This window comes from Miniopterus schreibersii (genome assembly GCF_964146895.1).
Source record: "Miniopterus schreibersii genome assembly, chromosome: 4".
Lineage (NCBI taxonomy): Eukaryota > Metazoa > Chordata > Mammalia > Chiroptera > Miniopteridae > Miniopterus > Miniopterus schreibersii.
The window spans coordinates 62,437,115-62,462,880 of record NC_138105.1 but is presented as its reverse complement, the minus strand read 5'-3'; the positions used below and the strand labels follow the sequence as shown (position 1 = coordinate 62,462,880).

The 25,766-nt window shown below is 35.8% G+C and overlaps 1 protein-coding gene across 1 annotated transcript; it reads left to right on the top strand.

Moving 5' to 3' along the window:
- Positions 1–989: 989 nt before the first annotated feature.
- On the top strand, positions 990–24,470 carry ESCO2 (establishment of sister chromatid cohesion N-acetyltransferase 2). The gene is made up of 11 exons (XM_081135574.1): positions 990–1,245; positions 2,534–2,602; positions 3,365–4,196; positions 7,789–7,882; positions 9,880–9,937; positions 14,037–14,163; positions 15,300–15,431; positions 16,141–16,230; positions 17,491–17,634; positions 19,112–19,287; positions 23,010–24,470. Exons 2-11 carry the CDS (start codon positions 2,550–2,552, stop codon positions 23,140–23,142), a joined length of 1,839 nt encoding a protein of 612 aa, XP_080991700.1. The 5' UTR covers positions 990–1,245; positions 2,534–2,549; the 3' UTR covers positions 23,143–24,470.
- The last annotated feature ends 1,296 nt before the right edge of the window (positions 24,471–25,766 follow it).

Sequence of the window (25,766 nt, the reverse complement as noted above, 5' to 3'; positions counted from 1 at the left end):
AATCCCGGTGCTTGACGCTTCTTCGTTCACAAATTTTGAATGAACCCAAATTCCTCCACTATTGTCATTCTAGCTCCACCACTTGTAAGGCGCGCCTTTGGGCATATTCTGTGCTTCATTTACTTCCCCTGCAAAGTGAAGATGAACAGAGCTGCTAATTCATAGATTATTTTGCTAGGGTTAAATAAGTTAATGGCAGGAAAGGGTTAGAACATAGCACTCAGATGAGTTGTTAGTGATATTCCCCACGGGCAATATGCCTCTTGGATTTGGACTACGACTGTTCTGCCATTAAGATCTGCCAACTGTTACCTGTGAGACTGGGCAAATTCCAAACTGTGAATCTCAGATATCTTCCTGCTGTAAAGTAATGATAATCTTACTCCGGCAAAGCTCACACAGTACTTAGCTTGGACCCATTTCTCTTATTTCATTCTGAAGTTAAGGGCATCATTTAAATTTACTTAAAACTAAAAATGTTCCAGAGACAGTAGTACAGGAGCTGATTACACAAAGATAAAAGCAATAGCTAACAACCAATAGACTGCTTTAGGAACGTTCCAGTTCCCCAAAATAAGAACCTAGTTATGTCCTATAAATAGTAATTGTTTTCAAGCCGTCGGTTTTATTCTCTGTAAAATGGGAATGATAATACATATCTCATTGATTGTGATGTGCAATAAATAAAACACGTTAAGCGTGCAAGAATGCCTGGCACATAGCAATATTAATAACATTGATTTAATTTTTTACTTGAAAAATTTTAAAAATGAGCTACAAACCTAACGTATTACTAATTTAAAAAAGCTTAACGCTAAAGCTTCAAATTTGAAATATAACTGCCTCAAGAATATGGAAGAGGCTACTCCACAAAAACTTACACCAAACGACCCCCAGAACGGTCCAGAGGGCGCCTTTATTCTACAGAAAACTACAATTCCCAGAATGCACTTTAACAAGGCCTGGGGAATGGAACTCCGCGCTGCCGCAAGGGATTGTGGATGGCTTGGTTTCCGGGAGTAGCGAGCATTTTGCCTCCCAAGGGCGGGAGAATCTTGGAGACCCCCTCGTAAATGGGTGGGGCAATAACTAGTGTGCGACCAATCATCGAGCCAGTTTCTGGAAGCGCTGAGAAGCGGCGAATCAGAACGCAGCAGCTCCCGCCTTGCCTGGCGCGCGATAATTTGAACACAGTGGCGGAGCAACTGGCTTTGCGGAGGAGAGGTCGCGGGCTCTGTGGCGCAGGTAATTGCTGCAGCGGGCTGGGGCTTGGGATGGAACACCGAGGATTCTATAGAACATGCGGAGGGTGAATGTCAAAGAGAAAAAGAACTTTTGCTCTGGGCTGGGCGCGTCGGCGGCTGGAGGCCGAAGCCACCAACCTGTTCCCCGCACTTCCAGGTCACCGGGTTCCAGTCTTCCCGACGCCGTAGTTTTATTTTCTCCTGAAAGGTCTTCTTTTCCTCATGCAGCCTTAAAAGGGTCTTCCCGTAAGCCACAGCTGGGCATTAATTCCCAGAGACCCTGGTCTTTCTGTATGTTTAACTTTGAAATCACGCTTGTGTCATTTTTAAAATATAAGGGGAAAGGGAAGGGGAAAGTTTTACTTAGCAACATGCCATCTGCTCGAGAGTTAAGTTGGATGATGCTTTGTTTTCAGTAGCCTTAGAAGGTCAGAGTATTTTATAAAAAGGAAACAAGCGGCTTGGTCAACGCTCCTCAGCGAGTAAAATAGGAGAGGAGCTCTGGCCGGTTTCCTCCTGGTTAGAGCGTTGGCCGGCGGACTGAGGAGTCAGGGTTCGACTGGGGTCAAGGGCACGCACCTCGGTTGTGGGCTAGATTCCCGGTCCCTGTCGCCGCGCGTGGGGGATGCAGCCAATCGATGTGCCTCTCATATTGGTGTGTTTCTCTCTCTCCCCTCCGCTCTCTCTGCAAAGTAATGGAAAGAGTATCCTCCAGTGAGGACCTAAAAAAAGAAAGAGGATTATGCTTCCCCCGTTTTCTTGCTGGACTCTGATGAAAGTTAGCAACCCTTCATTGGATAAGCAGGCTATTGTAAAACAGTTACACCAAAAAGAAAATGTCTTAAGTGGAATATTAAGGAAGCATAGATGGAATGGAAACATAGGGCAGCATCTAACAGTGTCAGGGGTGGGGTGAGGGCAAGGGCAAGGAAGGCATCGCAGATGAAGAGTGTTTAAACTTGGTATGAATCAATCAGGCTAATTAAAGGAGAAAGTGTGCCCGGAAATGGGGTAAAAAATACTTCCTTTTTGGTAGGATCATTTCCCTGCTTGAATTTCCTGTTCTAATTGCTACTGTGATGTAGTGTTTTTCCTTTTCTTTTTTTTTACCTTCATAGTTTAAATCTTTATTGAAGTGATTTGCTTTAAAAATAATCCTTTTTTTGGATTCTTTATGGACCCATTACCCATCTGAAAAATTTTTCAAACTTTTAAGGTATAATTTTGATATAATGACTTTTATGTACATTGGATGAATTTGGTTAGTATAATTGTCCTGTTGCTTTTAGGAGTTCAATTAAGAAGATGTCAGCTTTTACTCCGAGGAAAAGGAAGCGGAATTCTTTGAACTGTGACAAGTGAGTCTCATCCTGTGGGTGGAAGAAACGCTTAGAAAAGAAAAATTCACCTTCCTGTCTTTCTTATCCTCTCTTAAAACTTTCATTCTTCCACTGGCCTACTCCTTGTGGCTATAGTATTTTATATTTTAATTCTAGTCTGGAAATATTGTAAGCTTTCATAATTATTTAATGCTTTTGCAGGAAATCAGAGAAAGAGCTATTTCTCTATGGCTTTGAAATGTATGTCAAATCTTTCATTACCTTGCTCCTTTCTGCTCTCTTATGTAATAGTTAGCATAGTATTTTGCATACAGTAGATGTTTGTTTGTAAGCAATCCTAGAAAGTCTGTGTGCTCAGTACTTACTACATGTCGTACTAGATATAAATTACTCCCCACAGAGCAGGCCCTAATTACACAGAATTAATCATTTTAGAGGACTTGTAGCCACTCAAGCAAAGTATATGAGCTATAATTTGTATATGGCCAGAACTTTGAAATAGGTTTTAAAACACACACACACGTATCTCAAAGCTTTGTAAACAGTGTTTTCACAAACACTCTCTTACTTTTGAAAAATATTTGAATGCTTTGTTTGGTAACAACAGAATTTGAGAATCCTACTGTTAAAACTAATAGGTAATGTGTATGGGTGGATGTTTGGTGTAACCATTGTCTTTTAGTGTGACCATTGGGTAGAATTGTTTATTAGCAGTAGATTGATATAAAAAATTGAAGCAAAATAACATTTCTTATCAATGAACTTTGTTTCTTTTCATAGCCTATTATCAGCCATTCCATCAAAGAAATTAATTTTGGACTTTACTGAAAATATATTTTCATCACCTAATAAAAAATACATTTGCCAAGGTAGTGATGAAAATGAAGAAAAGGTGCATTGCTCTCAACAAGGCCCTTTCATTTCAAGTCTGCTCAAAACAACTAAAAAAGATAGATTACCATCTGCAAATCAAAGTTCACCTTTTAAATCTTGTGTGTCTGCTGTATCCTTTTACAACAAAAATAAGTGTTACCTCAATCCATTGGAGAGAAAGATGATAAAAGAGAGTAAATCCATTTGTCTAAAAACTAATAATGAAGATAAGTCTTTTCCCAGCATAACAGAAAAAATGCAGGAAAAACCAGTCTGCTCCAAGAAGATGAAGAAAAAAACACAGAAGAGTTTAACTGCTAAGGGTCAGCCAAGTTATAAGTGCATCAAGCCTGTATCAAAGAATTCTAAAAATTCCAAGCAAAATCGAGTGGCCTACAAACCAATTGTAGATAAAGAGAATAATTGTTATTCAGCTGAAAATAATCTGAATGCTCCTCGAGTTCTAAGCCAAAAAGTCAAACCACAAGTAACACTCCAGGGTGGAGCAGCATTTTTTGTTAGAAAAAAATCCTCTCTTAGAAAACTGTCTCTGGAAAATAAGCCATTACTGGGACTCACGCAAGAAAATAAATCAGAAGTGATTAAAGATTCTGATGTAAAGACTGTCAGTGAAAGAAAAAGTTTTGAGACAAGGCAAGTGCCACAGTGCTTGTTACTAGAAAAGGAACTGAACATTGAGCTGCTGGGTACAAGAAGTAAAAATGAAGAGAAATTAAAGGTAAAGAAAACTAAATATATCATTTTTAAAACTAAGTTGGCTATATACCAAACCTCAATATACATACTATATATGTAACATAATTGAACAACATTTTATTTTTCTTTGCTGTCTGGAGGACTGCTTTTATGAAACCAAATACAGTGGTACCTCAGTTTTCCAGCGTCTCCGTTGATGAACATTTCGGTTTACGAACGCCATAAACCCTGCAGTAAATGCTTTGGTTTTCAAACACGCCTCGGCAGTTGAACATGCCACACGGCTTCCATTGAGGGCAAGATCCTGAGGCTTAGCTGTCGGCTGCTAATCCCTCAGTTTTCGAAAGTTTCAGAACTTGAACAGTCTTCTGGAACGGATTACATTTGAAAACTGAGGTACCACTGTAGTATAGTTTAATCACTGTAAAGAGTTTAGAGGCGGGGTGGAAAGATGGGACATTTCTCCCCTTTTTGTCTTAAGGAAGCCTACCAACATTTCCTTGGAATTAAGGTATACATTTTATTAAATTCCCTCATGACTAAAGTCCAGAGAAGCTTAACTTTTATTTAGTAGTCAGCGATTAAACTATACTAGAGTGGTACCTTGGTTTTCAAATGTAATCCGTTCCAGAAGACTGTTCAAGTTCTGAAATGTTCGAAAACTGAGGGATCAGCAGCCAACAGCTAGGCCTCAAGATCTTGCCCTCAGTGGAAGCCGTGGCATGTTCAACTGCCGAGGTGTGTTCAAAAACCAAAGCATTTACTGCCAGGTTTATGGCGTTGGCAAACTGAAATGTTCGTCAACAGAGACCGTCAAAAACCGAGACCACTGTATTTTATGTAGTATATTTTCATGGTTGCCATTCTATGCTTTTTGATCTTGCTCATAAATTTAACACAGCTAGCCCAGACTAGTGCTGTGTAATAGAAATAGAATACCAACTGCATGTAATTTAAATTTTTCTGTGTCCACATTAAAAAAAGTTTAGCATGATATATTTTAAGTGTTACCATTTTAGTATAATCAGTATAAAAAGTTATTAATGAGACATTTTACTTTTTATTTATACTAATTCCTTAAAATTCATGGTTATTTTTCTCTTGCAGCATATTTCAATTGGAACTAGCCAGTTCTTGCAAATTCTCATTAGCCACTTTTGGCTGTAGACAGTACAGGTTTACCCCTTCTACTGTTGCCTTTCTATCAGTAATGTCATCAGAGAAAGTTTTTTTGGTTTTTGTTTGTTTTCAGGTAGCTAGGGACAGAAAGCAGGTGAGGCAGCAGGCTTTAAGAAAGGCTGTCTTCCAGTGTGGGGTTTCTATGTCTGTAATGACTTATTTATACTTATCACAATCTTTGCAGCTGGAGAAATGATAGGCTTTCACACAGTGCCCAGTACAGTCTGAGACTTTATATATTGAACAGTAGTTATTTATCTCCTCATGTACCTCCACTCATTGTTCTCTTAATTGCCTCCTCTCAAATTCAATCCCAGATCATATCTTTTATAGTCACTTAAATTTCAAATCTCAATGACAAAGATTATATAAATTGGTGGCCAGTGAACCATATCCAGCCATGAATGTTTTGCTTGGCCTATATAATGCTTAAAATTTTTTGAGCCAGCATTTTTTTTTTAAATGCAAGATAACAGGTTTCTCGTGCTTCTTGAAAAATTGAGGTCTTGCTAATAAGCCCTCATTCCTGCATGGTAATAATCTGCCAGAACAGAGTATGAGGCTACTATTTTGACATGTGTGGGTTCTTCATTTCCCTCCACTAAATCAGCACATGTATACCTATTTAGATCAGTTTTGCTATTAATTTTATTATTTTGCTATGAATTTTACTTACCTGCTGCCCTTCTAGGCATTTAAGTTTGCAGTTCCCATTGTAAATGTTTCTTCCTGTTTATCAAGTATTGCCAATTATATATTGTTAAATAGAACATGTTCTGTGGTTACACAGTGACAGTCTAATTCTACTAATTCTTCATATCGTTTCTGCCAAAAAAAAAAAAACTCCACCCCAAAACGTATGTCTTTGCGTTTAGGTTACATGGGTATATAAGTTTATCAAAATTCACCAAACTGTGTACTTTATACCTGTGCACTTCACTGTATATAAATGTGCCTCAGTTCTTAAAAATTTGGGGACCAGTTCAAGTTAAAATTAATTTCCATCCAGCAAAACAAAGTGGAGCACCCAGCCATCTCCTCGTTAGTATTCTCTGTATTTGGTGCAGTGACATGATGAATTCTTTGCAACACTCTTTTCTACCTTATTTTCTGAGCTTCATTTTAAGGTGCTTGATATTGGATTCTGTCTAATTGTCATCAGCCTGAGAAGCTGTGTTTTTGTGCATCTTAAATTTGTGGAACTAGGTTCTCCTCTCTTAAGAGTTTGTTAAATACCCACTACTAGTATTCATCTCTACTAGCTAAGGGTGAACCTGTTTTCATTATTGGGTACATAACCTTTCCCCAATTCATTATGGAGCCCTGAGATATGGCAAATTGATGGGTTGTCCCATCTCTACCAAGATATTATGGTCTTGAATAGAAGTTCTACTTTAAGCAAAAGTTTTTTCCTTTCCCCCAAGCTATATATTCTCTAAGTCTCACCAAATAGTAGTGTTGGTGAAATTTGTCAGAATTTTTTTTCTACTTTGTTTTCCCCACTTCCCAGCTGCTCCCCAACAGGAGCTGGAAGCCTCTCCAACTACTCCAGAATGTTCTTTTTCTTTCTTTGGCTGCTTGTTTCTTTTTTCTTTTTCTTTTTTTTTTTAATATATCTTTATTGATTTCAGAGAGAGGAAAGGAGAGGGAGAGAGAGAGATAGAAACATCAATGATGAGAGAGTCATTGATCGAGCCCGCAACCCAGGCATGTGCCCTGACCGGTAATCGAACCCCAATCGCCTAGATCCTAGGTCGACGCTCAACCACTGAGCCACTCCCGGCTGGGCTTGGCTGCTTATTTTTTAAACCTTATGACAAAACATTGTCCCTTTCCAGTTTGGTGGCTACTGGGGAAATTTTTGCCATTTTCACTAATTTTTTTTGTTCAATTTATTATGGAAAGGATGTTTTATAATCTTCATTCTGCCATCTTTATCAGGAATTATAACATTTTTGACAGGATGACAAATTACAGACTTAGATATGCATACTGTGTCTTTTAAAAGGTTATCTATACTGCCCTGGCCAGTGTGGCTCAGTTGGTTGGGCATTGTCCCGTGCACCTAAAGGTCACAGGTTCGATCCCCAGTCAGAGCACATACACAGGTTGTGGGTTTGATCCTAGGTTGGGACAAATGTGAGAGGCAACCAGTTGATGTTTCTCTCTCACATCAATTTTTCCCTCCTTCTCCCTTCCTCTCTCTCTCTAAAGTCAATAAAAACATAATAAAAAGTAAAAAGTTATGTACACTTAGTAAATATAGAGGAAATTTTTCTTAACATAGGCTGAAAATTGAGGATTTAAAATCATGTTATAAAATAATTCATAATCTAGATTTTTGTTTTAGAAACATCTATTGGAATTCATTCACTAAATAGAAAATGATTAAGAATTGTAGGTTTTCTTTAATTTTACTTATTCATTATCTTCAGGATTCATCAAGTGGAATAGTTTCTTCAAGGGAACACAAACCTGACGAATATAAGTGTTTTCCTTTAGAAGATTCTCACAGTGAGAACAAGGCAGGTAAGAGAAAACTTCCCAAAATGAGTTTATTTACTTACGATAATACTTCATTACATGTATCAATATGAAATCATATACAATATTTTGGGTTGTTTTTTTATATTTAGTATGTGTGCCTGCATTTGTACCTTTGTGTTTATCTTGGTGACACTATTTTGTGTGGTAAGCAATGCAGCACGTTTGTTTGTCTGTTTTTGTTGTTGTTGTTTTTTCTAATGCAGTGCATTTTTAAAAGGAGGAGACAAGGAGACCTTAGACTGGAACTTAAAACAAAATATTGATGCTTAATTGTTCTATGGGATGTGGTCAAGTTACTTAAACACCCTAGAGCTGGGTGGTCTCATACTTACCCTATCTTTTACCCTAAATAACAGGAAGAACTAAAAACAGTTTATGTTTTATATTTGATCAAGTCCCAAATACAGGGGTGGGCAAAAGTAGGTTTACAGTTGTGAGTTCATGAAACACAAGAGCTTATTCTTGCATTATTGACTAATTGTTGTATTATTTTCCATGTGAAACACCTGGAAACCTACTTTTGCCCACCGCTGTAAGAGCAGAATTTACTAAGCCATAGAAAGGACACTGAATTGTGCATTGGAAACTTGATCTAGGTCTGCCACTAATTAACTGTGTGATCTAGAAAAGAGATCTCTAAAGTAAGGGGTTAGTCCTAATTTTTAAATTCCTCTTTAATCTGAAATTCTATTACTAATTTATAGTGTCATTGTTCAGTTAAACAGTATTTACTAAACTATGAATTTATAAAGAGGTTAATTAACATTCTATTTACCAACCAGGTTCTTGGTAACTTTACCTCATTGGTTATATCTATAAATTTGGAAATAAATTTAAATTCTAGGAGTAGACATACTGACTATATACAGTGAGAAACTAGGTCATAGGAAGAAAATTTTAAAAATATAAAAACTAAAAGCATAATCTGCAACAATAGCCCTTAAGAGTAGATGTATATACATATATATAATTTTATAAATATGTATGTATTTATATAAGTATTTGTTTATAATGATTGTTGATAGTGGAAATAGCTAGTATTTACTGGGTGATGATTATGTACTAGGCAGTGCTAAGTATTTAGTATGCATTATGTTTCCCATGGTTGTGCTATCACTGATATAATGGAACATGTAACAGAAAAATAATGGCTTTCTTTTTACAGTAGTTATAAAATTTTCTTTGTGTTTGTCATCTATATGTCTTTGGTGAACTGTCTATTAAATCTTTTGCACGTTTTTAAGTGGATTGTTTTCTTATTGTTGAGTTGTAAGAGGTTTTTTTGTATTTTGTATGCAAGTCCTTGATCAGAAATATGATTGCAAGTATTTACTCCCAGTCTCTGGCTTGTCTATATATTTAGTATTTTTTGTACAGCAAAAAGTTGAAATTTGATCAAGTCCAACTTAATTTTTCTTTCATGTATTGTGTCTTTTGTGTTTTGTGTAAAAACTTAGCACTAAACCTAGGTTCGTGCAAATTTTTCTCTTATATTTTCTTCTAGAAGTTTTATAGTTTCATATTTTACATTTAGATGTGTGATCCATTTTGAGCTAAGGTATAAATGTGAATGTTGTCATTTTTCTGCATATATATGTCCAATTGTTCCAGCACCATTTGTTGACTATCCTTTCTCCATTGAATTACCTTTGCCTTTTTGTCAAAAATCAGTTAGTTGACTATACTTACCTGGCAAGGGAGATACCATGATCATGAAGGTGGTTTTCCCAGGGTGAGGCTTATCCATTGCACTCTGGATGTGCTGACCCTTGCGTTTTCCCCAAATGTGGGAAACTCAACTGCATAATTTGTGGTAGTGGGGGACTGTGTTTGTGCTCTCCCCTGGGGGGAAAATCAGTTTACTGTTAAGTCTTCACGTTAAGTAATGTATTTTGGTCTATTAGCTTTTAAAATCTTAAGATATAAAGCTTTGAGTTTATTTTGTAATACAAATTATTGTCATTTTTTTCCCCTACCAGTTTCTCCTGAGTCCATTGTCTATCCCATCTTCAATTCAGCTACAGTCAATACAAAAAGGTAGGATTTCCTCTTATTTTAATGTTCAATGATTTTTTAATTATGAGTCTTATGGGTCTCTCCTTTTTTTTTTCTTATACTATTTAATTTGGAGAGCAGTTTTTCCTTCTCCACTAAGAGGGTCTTAAGAATAGAAGATGAAATCATACCCTTTCATAGAAACTTCATGAGAACCTAAGAGTTGAGGGAAGAGAAAGGTCTTTATGGGCTTGAGGAATAATAATTGCTAACATTTTTATGTAGAACCTGGCCCATAATAAGTAGTTTATATCCATTATCTCACAATCCTCACAGCAAGCTAGAAGGAAGATACTAATATCAATTCCATTTTTAGCTGAGGAAATTTAGTAATTCAGCCACAGTTGCACAGCTATTACGTGGCAGAGCCAGGACTAGAATCCATATCTGAATCAAAGTCCATTAGGCTATATTGCCTTCCCTGGGTAATATATTAGAAATAGTTAATGTTTAATGATTATTTACAACCTTATGATGTAGGTACCATTATTATTCCCATTTTATGGGTGAGAAAACTCTGGCCAGAAGAGTAAGTAATTTGCAGCAGCTTGGTATTATAAATCCCAGCTGAACCTCCCACTATCCTGGTCAAAGCTAACAGTGGGGTGTGGGGAAGCATGAGTAAATATGAGTATGATAGGTGAAAAGCTCTGAAAAAGAAGTTTCTTATAGTCTGGACATTTTCCTAAGCAGCTTTGGTACTTCTCTCCATATTTGATGATAAATAGCTATAGGTACTGAGCAAGGAACTTCCTAAATTCTACTCTTAGGGGTTCCTCACGTTAAATCACCTCAGAGATTGGGTTGGATAGGCAACTTTCCCCCTTCAAAGGCCGTAGTCCTAATTTTTTCACCTTTCCCTTTTCTCATTTGTCTTTCTTCATGACTCTTTATTAAGGGTTGACATCTATCACAATTACCTGATAAAAGTGTGTAAATTAATTTAATCTAACATAAGGAAATATTAGGATACTGTTGGGTGAGTCATTTGAAATTGCTCTTTATGTATGACCCAAAAGGTCAGATGTCATCAGTTTCTTACGGTTTACTCTATAGTGGAACCTCGGTTCTCAAACTTAATTCGATCCGGAAGGCTGTTGAAGAAGCAATTTGTTGGAAAACCGAATCATTTTTTTCCCATTAGAAATAATGTTAATTGAATCACCCCTGAATGATTCCGTTTTAACCTTTCCTGTACACAGTACATGTCCAATGTATTGTTTAATCTAAAAACAAACACTTCTTTTCTTAAATTTATCTAACCACCCCCTACTAGCCTTAAAGAAATCACTTTTAGCACTCCTTCCAGGTGTGCAGCACTTCCACTTTTTCACATATCATGCATTGCCTCCAAAAAGAAATGCTGTCACTGTCTAACTGCTTTTCATTAATCCAGTTCATTAATCCAAATCATCAACAGTTTTTCCTACCTCTTCAGTTGCCTGTGATTTTGTTTTTTGAGTGCTTATACATCCTTAGCAACATCAGCACACTTAATGGCCTCTTTATGTTTTAAAATTGGGCTAATAGTCCACTTCACCAACAACAAAAGCAAAAACCGAAAATATTCACGGCACAATTTCCTAAGTTGTTAACAAAGGAGGTTCAGCTGTAAACTGGCTTGAATTCTCTCCCTTGTGGCCAGAGGGATGCTTTTTGTGAAGTTGATGTATCGTAGGAAAGGGTTGTCAGGTCCAGAACTGAATTTTTGTTCGAAAATGGAAACATTTTTTCCCTGAACAACTTGGTCAAGAACCGAATTGTTCAAGATGAGAGATGTTTGAGAACTGAGGTTTGACTGTATTTTTACTTTAGGTAGACTACAGCTTCTCTGGGGTCATGGGTTCACATTCGTTTTTTTGTTTGTTTATCCCTTCATTTAACACTTACACAGCGCTATGTGATAATTGAACTATACTGAGGTTTTAGAGACATGAAGATAAATAACACATGGTCCTGCTGTGATTAAAGAAGGGTAGGCATTAAATAAATACATATAATAAAGTGTTAAAATTTCTAAGATAGAAGTAAAGAGATTGTGGTCATGCATGCTGGGATGGGAAAAGCTGAGTCACTTAGCAAAGGCTGCATAAAGAGGAGGGTTTCGGTAACCTGGACGAGTGTTTTCTATACTATAGGTATTTATCCATAGTAGCTTGTCAAATCAGTTTAAGGACATTATTTAGTTGTATGTGTGTATCTCCATCGGTCATGATATAAAATATATTTTGTACCATAGGTTGTGAAGTCACTTTGAAAGCCATTCTAATTAAATGATCACAATGAGACAGCTTGGCTTAGCTTAAAAGCATTAGCTTTTTCTCACTGTTTTCTTGTCAGTTTTTTTTTCTGTTTGAATCTTTTGCTTTAGGTACTTGGTTTGTTTCCTTGCCTATTTTCTCTTACCTCTTCTCTCTAGAGATATCTATTCCTTTGCTCCTTGGAAAACCAAGGTCCTTTGTTCTATAAGGCAAGGGTTACAACCTCTGTGCCAGGGTGGGTGGAGACTAGAGCCAACTGGAGAATGCATGCCCCCATCTGAAAGAACATGTTCTGTTTAGCGTCATCTGGTGGGTTCTTTGAAGAAATACAAGTCTAGAAATCTTATAGTGTCTCTTGCAGTATTGGAAATAAGACATTTTTAAGTGAAATCTCTAGATTTTTAAATTATTGGTAGCTAATCCAAAATTTTAAGTACTGTGTGAGTCATTCAAAATTTATCTACTAGCTGAATTTAGCCTGAGGGGCTTCAATCTGCAACCTACATAAATAAATCCCAGAATTCTTTTCTAATTGGAAAAGGTTTCCTCTGCATGTATCCAGCCAAAAAATTTTTTTCCTAAGAATTTGAGAATAGTAGGGTGCTGCTTTAGGTATGAGAACAAGTGCATGTATTAACCTCAACCACTGCCCAAGTAAAAGGTTGTTGGGTCTCATATGCTGATGGCCGACTTCCTGTGGACCTGTGAGCCTTACTATTAGAGTCTACTTATTTGTTGTAGTATTCCAGCATTTTCTGTATACTCACATGGGTAAATATTGTCCTAAGATTTGATAAAGCAAACAAGATTTTTTTTACAAGCATGAAGTCAAGAGATCCTGCATATGTGCATATGATACCGTAGATGAAAGTCCCTTGGATTTGGACTTACAAGATGAGGATTTGAGTCTTACCACCGTTCTTTACTAGTTACTGTAGATGAAAGGGGCTGCATACTAAACTTGAAAAGCTCAGGGCAGGTCTGCGTGGCAGCCTTGCAAACTCAGAGACCTAAAATTTACCACAAAGGATGGTCTGAAAGTAAAACTTTTTAAACATAAGCAATTTATGGTTGGTAGCCATGTCCTGAGGCAGTATTTTCCCAACAAAGGTTAATTTTCACTTTAATTTAACTAAGCCTGTCGATTATCTTTTGACATCTGAGATAACATACCTGATTAACATGTGCCTTTGCAAAACACAGTAATTTCCCCTTTTTCTGGGCCCTCAATGCACCAGGGCAGAGACCACCAATTCTCTCATTGTTTTTGATATCTTGTTGACTGTTGACTGTTAACTATCCTGTACCCACTTATGTAAAAGAAGTATGTGTCTGTCATTTTACTTTTTATCCAATTCCTGAGCCTCGTTTTGCTTGCTCCTACTTCTCTAATCTATGAATTTCATGCACCCCACTTGGGTCTTTGAATTTCATGCAACCCACTTGGGTCTTCTTCTTTGATTGTAACCTGTAAAGCAGGGTGCAAAACTGCAATTCTCAGGAGCATTGTTTCAATCCATTGAGATTTTGGCTCCCTGGCAGTTGTCGACAGTTTGGCTCAAATAAACTCACAAAAGATTCTTCACAGGTTTGAATGTTTTCTTATGTTAACATTACTTTACCCTAAGTAAATTACTGATCCTCTTAGTGGGCCTGAGGTTTCTCATTGTTCCTGGTCTTATTACTTTATCAATTTATTGTCTATAGAAAGCAATAAAAATTGTCAGGTGCTCTGCAGATGTTATATACATATCAGTTTTAATTGTAATTCCTTAAACATTTTAAATTATTAAAAATGTTTATCAACTTTCCATTTCAAGATCTCTAGTTGAAGAACAGTCTTCTGTGGGATCCATCAGATCTACTAACTTACTGAAACAGATCAACACACAGAAAAGTACTAATGCCAGAGATACAAATAAAGAAACAAAAGACCAGCTCATCATTGTGAGTAGATTCAAAACAGTGTTCCACCTATATATAGCTCTCGCATATAGAACATGAAATCACACATATTGTCTTAGCATAGTTAACATGGGTTATAGATATTCTAAGGTTTGTAAATGTCAGCTTTGTTGTAATGGCAGCATATAAAACTAGTCAAGTATAGTTTCAAATTGATAGTGTTGGGTGATGCTAGTAATTTAGCAGAATGCTGATGAATGAGTTGTCTTCAGATAAGGAAGATTATTGTTGATCAGCAAAAGATTTAATGAGGATATCTACACTGTATTGGACCTGGGTTTGGCAAACTATGACCATGGGCCAAATCTAGACCATGGCCTATGAGCTTAAAATGACTTTTCCATTTTTTAAAGGTTGGGGAAAAAGGAGAAGAATATGTGACAAATCATCTGTGGTCTGCAAAGCATAAAATATTTACTCCCTGGCCCTTTGCAAAAAAGTTTGCCAGCCCCTGTATTAGACTGTTCAGAATCTGGTATTTTCAGTAGCATTAAGCAAGGCCTTATGAGATAGAATAGGGGTTAGTTAATAGCCACGGCATTGAATATTCCTGACATCCCTATATTTATTAATTTATCTGTGCTTACCTTTAACTTTTATTATGTATTATATTTATTTTTATCAACTCATGGGGCAAAGAATTTTGATATTCCTAAACACTTAAGGGAAACACATATGTATATATAATATAGAAGTCCTAAAATTTTTGCCCTTCCTCTTTGAAATAAGGCTTTTTTAGGTCTATTTAAGAGCTTAATAAAGAAGTTTCCATTGTCCATCTTAGCTATAAGTTTTATGATTTAATCTTATTTCTTCTTAGAACTATGGGTCTATCTAGCTAAATAATCTTGATTTTTTTTTTTTAATTTTTATTTTTTTACACTGTCCATTCCAAGAGATAGTTACATTTCTTGTATTAATTTGTTGCATTTTTAGGTCTTTTTCATTTTGTAAGTAGGGAGGGAAAGGAGGGTATAGTAACCAAACTTTCATTTAGTATTTAACTTGTGCCAGCATAAAAGAAAAATAAGGAGACATTTGAATGAATGGTTACATGAACTAAGTGTGGAGCTATTGTGGTATGTTTAGATGGCTGCCCCCTGCCCCTTCATTAACAGGACGCAGGTCAGAAACATTTTGGAGCCACCATGTGTAAGTCCTGTGGCATGATCTATACTGCTTCCAACCCTGAAGATGAAATGCATCATGTTCAGCATCACCACAGATTTCTGGAGGGAATCAAATACACAGTAAGTAAAAAAATAGTCTTTCAACTTGTTCTGAAAGTAAAACTGCTTTAAAAGATACACTTCTATTGCTTAAATATTAAAAGATCTATATATCCATAAATATTTCATCATCTGCAGTTTTGTTGTCCTTAATATTTGCGGCTGAGAGTATTTAAAAGTTAACTTTCTTAAAAAGTGCTATTTTAAACTACCCTAATATAAGAGAAGTATTGTTCTAGGTTAAGCGAATACCCTGTGTTCATACCTCTAGCTTTCTGAGCAAAGCTGAACAGTCAAGATACAAAATTCAAAGACTTGAGGATTCCTTTCCCTGCTTTAATTTCTACTTTATAAATAGCCTTAGAAAACAGCTTTTCTATGACTTCTCCAGGCTTTTTCTTTTCTAAGAGAGGTCTCTTTATCAAGCAACTTTCTAGTCCAAATACATCCTGTTGTTGGCCTTATCTTTGTGCTTGTACCTGCTACTCAAATGCATCCTCCCTCCCCCCCCACCCCAGTTTTTATTGCTATAGTTCAGACCATAATATTTTAAGCCTGGTTTATTATCCTCCCCTCCCCCATTTTCCTGCTCCTAGTAATTTTTTTTTTCCAAGTTAGTAGGTATGATGGATATCATTACTGTTCTTTTTGTCCTCTCCAAACTAAATTATTTAATGCTTTGGGGGTTTTTCCCTCTTCAAATTAAACTGACTTTTTTTTCCTTTGGTAGGGCTGGAAAAAGGAACGTGTAGTAGCAGAGTTTTGGGATGGGAAAATTGTGTTGGTCCTGCCACATGATCCAAGTTATGCTATCAAAAAGGTATGGAGTAGTGGTTGCCAGAGGGAGGGGGTGGGGGGCGAAGGGAGTCTTAATATGTGGTGACAGGAGAAGATATGCTTTGGGTGGTGGGCACACAGAGCAATATACAGATCTTGTAACATAGAAACCCACACCTGAAACCTATATGTTCATATTAACCATTGTTCCCCTAATTTAATTTTTAAAAAGAGGTATGGAACATTAGCTTGCTTTTTTTTAAATGTTTTTATTGATTTCAGAGAGAGGGAGAGAGAGAGATAGAAACATCAATGATGAGAGAGTCATCACTGATTGGCTGCCTCCTGCAAGCTCCTGACTGGGGATTGAGCCCGAAATCCTGGCATGTGCCCTGACCGGAAATCAAACTGCACGCGATTGCCTGGATCCTAGGTCAATGCTCAACCGCTGAATCACACCCGGCTGGAGGGAACATTAGCTTTTTAATCCTTGTTCTCCTCCTACTCCCTCCCCCACCAAGAAATCACCTATGTTGAATTGTAAAACACCTTTGCTGATAATCCACTTTGGTGCACACGTGAGGATTATTTTCACACTAGTTCATACAAAACTGAACTCGGAATTACAAAACAAAGGAGTCACAGTTGGAGATTAAAGACAACAGGCGTTACCTTTATCTTCCATATGTGAAAGATAACCTACACTTATCATTGTTGAGAGATGAATAGACCCAGAGACTCTTAGTTAGTGAACAGTTAGCCCCAGTGAACAACAAATAAAAGGGAAACAAAATCTCTTTTGACACTTCCTACTCCTTCTTCCTCCCAGGAATCTGAATTTTTTTCTGCTGAAAGTGATCTTTGAAATAGGGACTTGCCCTAGCCAGTTTTTCTCAGTGGTTAGAGCATCAGCCCTCAACTGAAGGGTCCTGGATCTGAGACCAGCCAAGGGCACATACCTTGGTTGCAGGCTCCATCCCTTGCCCTGGTGGAGGCATGTGTAGGAGGCAACCAATTGATGTGTCTCTCTTATATCAATGTTTCTCTCCCTTCCACTCTCTGAAAAGCAATGGAAAAAATATTCTTGGATGATTAAAAAAATTTTTTAAATAAATAGGTTCTTAAAACCCTGTTTCCAAAGTGGTGGGTACATGTGTCAATAGTGAAATAATTTGGGGGGGATATGTAAATTTAAGAAATAAAGCTAAAATGATAGTAAGTATAAATTTTGTGTATATAATTATATATAGTTTCTGTTGTACTTTTTAAAGCAAATTTGCCTCTTGGTTTTTATGTCATTTAGGTAGAAGAAGTGCAAGAACTTGTTGATAGTGAATTGGGCTTCCAGCAAGTTGTTCCCAGATGTACAAACAAAATCAAAACTTTTCTCTTTATATCTGATGAAAAGAGAGTAGTTGGGTGTTTAATTGCAGAGCCCATCAAACAGGTATGTTATAAGTCTTTTAAATTATTGGCATAATTTGTGAGCAAAATTAAGTAGTTGGGAGACATCTCAATAAGTATTTAAGACTACTACCGTAAATTACATTTTTTCCCCCTACTCAGACATCCTTGACCATATGAATAATTGAAGTTATTCTGTTAGTATTTGGTATTTTGCTCTGCATAAGCAGGGTAAGTAAATCTTATGTTCATGTAGTAATTTCTATATAGTGATTTAAACTAAGCAAATCTATAGAGCCCAGTTACTGAATATGTGGCTTAGCACAAAAGTCATTATTTGTCCCTTAATTGGAATCTATTTTAGGTATTAATTAGCAATGTTCTAGCAAAGGAGTTGGCAGACTTGCCTATAGGCCAAATGTTTTTGTAAATAAAGTTTTATTGGAACATAGCTATGCTTATTAATTTCTATATTATCTGTGGTTGCTTTTGTGCTAAATGGCAGGGTACAATGGGTGCAACAGAGACCACATGGCTCAAAGAGCCCAAAATATTTGCAATTTGGCTCCTTATAGAAAAAAGTTGCCAGTCCTTATTCTAGAATAGAGTTTTTGCCTTCAAGGAGCTTATAGGGTAATCTTTAGCTGGAGATTTGTAGTTCAAATGTGTTGTTCTTACTTGACTGTGTCATATTCCACACTTATATCTCCTTCCTTTTAAAAATACTTGTCTCAATACGTCTTGAGATGAAGCTAGCGTAAATTTATATTATGCTTTTTGGTGGGGGGGGAAAGGTTGATGGGGTTATAAAGAGGTAAGTAGCAGGAGGAAGGTTTTTGTGATGATGCAATACCTCTGTATTTTGGGGGTGGTGGTGATTAAATGAATAATGAATACAGGTATAATGAGTTGTCATGAAACTATGCACATATATTATACCCATGTTAACTTACTGGTTTTGGTGTTGTATCATAGCTATGGAAGATGTAACCCTTGGGGGATACTGGGTATAGGATACACAGGTCCTCTCTGTACTAGTTTTCAACTTCCTGTGAATCCATAATTATTTCAAAATAAAAAGTTTTCTTAAAAAACCTTAGATGCCAACCAAATTTGATAATTAACATGTAAAAATCTTTTTTGTGTTAAATATATATTTTTCAAATATCATATATACATTTTAGGCTGGAAAGAATGGGAGAAGTTTATGCATTTTATGTACTAAAAGTCAGAGTCTGATTTTTTACTTTTTTTTTTTTAAATAAAAGAGGGAAATTTCGTAATGGTGTGTGATACACTGGCATGTTGGGAGAATCTCAACACTACTAGTATTTTTTTCAAGCATTATGTGACTATAAAAGGATAAGAATTCTATAAGTACAAAAGAATTTTAACACTTTTGGTGAAGGTATAATAAGATTAATTCTAGATTCTTAAGTTTTATTTAAGGAATGGCTTTTAAAAAGAAATGTGAACTTATCTGTATCATTAACTCTATATGCTTCGATGTATCATTGCAGGCCTTCCGTGTCCTGTCTGAACCAGCTGGTCCAGAAACCCCAGGCTCTAAAGAATGTCATAGGGCTTGGCAATGTTCAAATGTACCAGTACCTGCAGTCTGTGGGATAAGTAGAATCTGGGTCTTCAGATTGAAGAGAAGAAAGCGCATTGCAAGGCGACTGGTAGATACTCTCAGGTAAGAAATAAAATGGATTTAGACCCAGATTAGCTTTCCTAGAACTCTTTCCAGCACATGACTCAAAGGGAATGAGGTTAGTAGAACACTTCTGTATAAATTCTGTCAAAGTCAGGCAAGTGTTGGCACTGAAAAAACACACCAAACTAAATATACTCAGTTTAGGGCACAACATTCAAGGTCTGAAACATTCTAACAAGGTGCTTTTCAAACTACCTGTGGTGAAAAACTAGTTTAATTTGTTACACACCAACACTTTAATAAAAAAAAAGAAGATGAATTGCTAGACAAATAGAAAAACAAAACCAAGAAATGGAAAATGCCCTAATTTTATTCTATTCAGCAGATGTAAAATTACAATATATTTAATATGATTAAAAAATAAAACAAAGAAAATAGACGTTTAAAAAAAGAATTACAGAAATTGTACATGTCCATTGATAGTGTGTGAGTAGGTAATTAATGCTTACTAGAACTTGTAGTGTAACTAAGGTAAAAGTGAATTAGCAAGACAACCCACAGAATGGGAGAACATACTTGCAAATCATTTACCTAAATAAGGGTCTATTATATCTAGAATAAAAGAACTATTTTAATACAACAATAAAAAGACCTATAACACAATTTAAAAATGGGCAGGATTTCAGTAGACATTTCTTCAAAGAAATACAAACAGCTGATAAACACATGAAAAGGTGCTCAACATAATTAGCTATCCAAACCAAATTGCAAATCAAAACCACAAGATTCCACTTCATACACACTAGGATGACTAATCAAAAAGGGAAAGTAACAAGTGTTGGTCAGGATGTGGAGGAAATTGGAATCTTTGTACTTTGCTGTAGGAATGTAAAATGGTGCGGCTGCTGTGGAATGCAGTCTGGCAGTTTCTCAGAAATAAACTGTTACCATACGACCCAACAATTGTACCACTGGCTATATATGTAAAATAAATGAAAGGATAAATCTACACACTAGCTGGTATATGAATGTTCATAACAACATTATTCATTAATAATAGCAAAAAAAAGCATAAACAGCCAAGTTCATGACTAATGGATAAATACAATGTGGTGTATCCATACAGTAATACAGTAAGATATTATTCAGCCACAAAAAGGAATGGATTAGACACATACTACAACATGGATGAACCTTAAAAACACGCTAATGGAAATAAGCCAGTCACAAAAGAGCCCATATTGTATGATTCCACTTACAGAAAATACCCAGAATAGGCAAATTAATAGATAGAAAGTAGATTAGTGATTTCCAGGGACAGAAGGGTGAATGGAGAGTGACTGCTAATGGGCACAGGGGTTTTTTGAGGGGTAATTTAAGTGTTCTGGAAATAGATATTGGTGATGGTTACACAGTTTTGTGACTATTACTAAAAACCACTGAATTGTACACTTTGAAGGATTGAGTCATAGTACATGAATTATATCTCAAAAATAAATGAGCAGTTCTCCATTTTAAACTCATGTGCTAACACTGTATATTGATACTTAAAGTTTCTAATGTGAAAAATGAGCTTGTTTCTTGCTCATGTTACTTTACCTAATCTAGGTTGGATGGGTAAATTTACTTACTCTCAACTTCTGTACTTGATAACAGATTACCAAACAGTGCCAACCACACTTTGGCCAAACCAAGAACCACACTTTGAGTAGCACTATTCCAGCCTTTTGAGATGTACACTTTTTAAGAAAGAACACCGAAGACCACTGTGGGGACCCAATCTTTGGTCATAATCCTACTCAGCCATAAAGGGGAGCAGTGAGCCCTAGCCAGTGTGCTTCGTGGTTAGAGCATCAGCTTGCGCACCGAAGGGTCTTGGGTTTGATTCCCCGTCAAGGGCATGTACCTGGGTTGCAGATTCAATCCCCAGCTGGTCGGGGCTCATGCAGGAGGCAACCAGTCTGTGTGTCTCTCTCCCCTCCTCCCTTCCACTCTAAAAAGCAATGGGAAAAATATCCCTGGGTGAGGATTAACACACACGCGCAACAATAAAATAAAGGAAAGCAGTGAGAAAAATTGGCATCTATATAGAGGTTTTTATTGGATAGTTAGTTGTGAAATACCTCTATTTTCTATATTTTATATTAAGAGATACATAAATAAATATGATATGAGGAATCCAGTCTCTAAGCTAGTTCCACCAGGCAGTGGTCTAGTGCTTCTTAAACTTGAAAGCGCACATGAATCACCTGGAGATCCTGTTAAAGTGCAGGTGCGGTGCAGCAGGTCACTGTGTGGCCTGAGATTCTGCATTCCTATTAAGCTCTCAGGCGATGCTGAATGTTGCTGGTCTGTAGATCATATTTTGAGTACTAAGGCAGTAGGTTATCTCTAAGCAGTAATGAATAAAAATTAAGTTGCCCTCAAAGGAGAAATATAAAACACATTGATTTGAGAACATGTCTTTTCTTACACATCTGAATTGAAGATACAAATAACATAATTGACAGCTATCTTTTACCTGAGGAGCCTTAGGTTGAATTGTCTCTTGACTATACAGGCAGTATGTTTAAATCCTCACGAGTAGAATATTATTCCTAGTTATTTTACAGAAGAATCACCTGAGGCTCAGATGGGATTATTAAGTGCAAACTTACACTGATGAGCTAGTAAAAGGACAGTTAGGACTCAAACCTACAGATGTAACATTTTTTCTATAGCTGATATCATTAATAAAGTCAATAAGAACTATTTAATCAAACCAATATTTTGCTTTGGACATTTAGCAATAAACTTTGTATTCAGTTATATAGTAAATACCAGGAGCTTATATTTTAGTTTCTAAATTGATGCAATTCTTTAATTTTTTTATTTTGAAGTAATTTTAAATTTACAAAGAGTAGCAAGAATACTAAAAAGAGCCCCCTATTGCCTTTGCCCAGATTCATCAAGTTTTAACATTTACTGTACTTTCTTTGGACTTCAGTGTGTATTTCTTAAGAACAAGGATATTCTTACATAAGCACAGTTCAGTGATCAAATTCAGGATATTTAATATTGATATAATGCTTTTTGTCCAACATATAGTTCATATTTCAGTTTTGTTGTCTGTCTCAAGTGTCCTTTATAGCAGTATTTACCCCTGTGCAGGATCATATATTGCACTTAGTCATCGTATCTCTTTAGTCCTTGTTTTCCTTAACCTGGAACAGTTTTTTAGGCTTTGTCTTTTATGACATTGAAGAATACAGGCCAGTTACTTTATAGGCTATCCCTCAATTTTGTTGAATTCTTTCAACCACTTCATTTTATTACTTTTAATCCTAATTGAGCTCTGTATCAAGGAGAGTTGTAGTCAAAATGCAAAATAGATTTTTGCCTTCTTAGAGCTCTGAGTGTGTGGTGTAGTTGAAAAGAATTACACATTTGGTTAAAATTGGTGATGGTTTCTTTGGTTTTTAATTAGCAATATTACCTCCTATTAGTAGCTTATTATCATGGATCACCTGAGTCAGGTGTATGGTTTGTATGATTCCCTTTGCCTCAGCAGATTTTTTTCTGGACCTGTTTTCTCGTCTGTGAAATACTAGACTTCTAAAATCTAAAGCATTAAGTCATTTTATCAATAAAATGTTGATTTTAATTGAGTATTTAAAGAGATTTAATTTTTATATTTGAATTGCTTTAAAATAAATTATGCTGTTTAATCAAAATTTAAATTCGATTCCATTGTTAAATTGCCTTTTCCTCTTTTTTTTTAGGAATCGCTTCATGTTCGGCTGTTTTCTCCGCACTGATGAAATAGCATTTTCTGACCCAACACCAGATGGCAAGTTATTTGCAACGAAGTACTGCAACACCCCTAATTTCCTTGTATACAATTTTAATAACTAAAACCAATTTCAGTTATAGAATAGTTACTACATGGATGAATTAAGACAGCTTCTTGCCATACAATAAGAACGATTTAGTAAATGTACTGAGACAGGCACACACACAAAACCTGGCTGCTTTGTTCCTTATATAAGAGTTGAAAAGTCAAGGACAGATTTGTTGAAAATTATCTGGAGATTCAAAGAAAGGAAAAATCTTTGGATGGTGTATATATACTGTCTACTACTCTGAATCCTTAATTATGAAACTTTGTAGATATAACTGGAAAATTACTTGCCTTTTACATAGGAACACTGACAAAGCAAGGGTTTTCCACAGAAATGTGACTAGTTACCTTTCATAAAGTACCACTGAACCAGGATTTCTCATGCTCAATCAAAAGCAAATAGGAAAATTTAAAGACAAATAATTTTCATGCCCAATTTTTAAAGGTAATTCCTGAATTCTGTACAGAATTCTCACCTTATAGGTAGCAGCAAAGTTGAATATATTTAGAAAGTGTTTCAAATTTCTAGTTTGTATAATAGAGTAAGACAGTAAAGAATAAGATTTCCATGTACTTTTATGTAGAACAGAATTCTATAGCTTAATGTTTTACATCTTTTTAAAGATTATTAATCAAAAGCAGTTCTTGCCAAATTAATTCAAGTTAAACTTAGTAATTGCACTACTGTAATTTAACTTATGGTGTATGAATATGCTAATTGTGCTACTTTAATGACCTTATTACTGATAATTGAAATGATCAACAAAATGGATGCCCAGTGGGATTAGATGATTCATATGGTTACATTTAAAATTTTTTTGCATGTCTAAAATACACCTTACTTGTTCTGAGACATCTAACAAAATGTATAGTGTCAGAACCAAGGTTAGTGAATAAATATTATATCTAGGCCGATGGGTCAGAGAACATGACATTATGTGAGTATACCTAAATGTTTTAATCTCTTTAAAAATCATCGTTTTCTAGTATAATTCTTGGATACTTTGAAAAGCAAAGAATTATTCAGATTGTTGATTCAAAAAACCATTTAATTGCTACCTGGCAATAATACTCTAGGGAAGTAGTTTCCCAGGTTATAACTTTATGTAGAATATGTTCATTTACATTCTTTTTTTTGCCTATAAGTTAACATGGTTCCAAAATTTAAAGGCCTGGGTTCCAAAATGAATGTGGAAGCGTTAAAATGTGTGTAATTATGCAAACTTTTTATTTTCTGCACTGATGTTTTTTGTTTTAAATGTTTTATTTTAAAAATGTTATTAATATTATTTGCTTGTTCAATGCTTTTGTGATGGATCAATTAAAATCTTTTTCAATATTCTCCTTGTCTATTCTCATCCAATAGAATGTACTGATTTCCTTTTTAAGTTAACTTTTGCGGTTATAATAGTACACGTTCCCCCTGACCCAATAGCTCAATTGGTTAGTGTCATCCCAATACACCAAGGTTGCGGGTTCAATCTCCAGCCAGGGCGCATACAAGAATCAACCAATGAATGCATAAATAAGTAGAACAACACATTGATGTTTCTCTCTCCCCCTTCTCTCTAAAATCAATAAATAAAAAAACTTTTAAAAATAGTACATGTTCTTTGTAAAAAACAAAAACAATCATTGAAAACATATCCATCCACACAAAAACCTGCACACAGATATTTATAGCAGCTTTATTCATAATTGTCAAAGCTTGGAAACAACAAAGATGTACAAACAGCTATATCCAGGCAGTGGATTACTGTTTGGCACTAAAGGCATGGAGGAACCATAATTGAATATTAAGACAATCTGAGGCTACATTCTATGTAATTCCAACAATATGACATTCTGGGAAGGAAAAACTGGAGACAGTAAAAATATACGTGACTTCCATGGGTTGGAGGGAAGGATGAGTAGGAGCACAGGAATTTTAGGGCAGTGAAAATACAGTATATACTGTGTATAATATGGTGGGGATACATGCTATTACACATTTGCCTAAACTCAGAATGGACACAAGAGTGAACCCCAATTTGTCCATGTAGATTAATCAGTTGCAACAAATGTACTACTCTGGTGGGAGATGTTGATAACAGGGGAAGCTATGCATACGTGGTGGCAGGGGGTATATGAGAAATCTCTGTACCTTCCTCTTAATTTTGTTGTGAACCTAAAACTGTTCTAAAAAAAGTCTAAAAAACAAGAAGGAAAGTCTGACAAAATATTACAGCCAAAGAGACACGACAACTAAATATAATGTATTCTGGAAGGAATACTGGAACAGGAAAATGACTTCTGGTAAAAACTAAGTCTGAATAAATTATGGATTTTAGTTAGTAGTAATGTATCAGTATTGGTTTGTTGTAACAAACATACTAATGTAAGATGTTAATAGAGGAATAGGTGTGGAATATATGGGAATTGTCCTTGCAACTTTTCAATGAACTAAAACTTCTTTGAAGGTTTAATTTTTAAAAGATACCCAGTTATCACAAATAACTTCATAACTACTACCCAGGTTAAAAAAAATAGAACAGTCATCTTCCCGGAAGTCTTCCTCTTACCCCTTCAATCACTATTACATCATCTTCAAATGTAACTTTAAAAAAAAATCCTCACCCAAGGACGTTTTCATTGATTT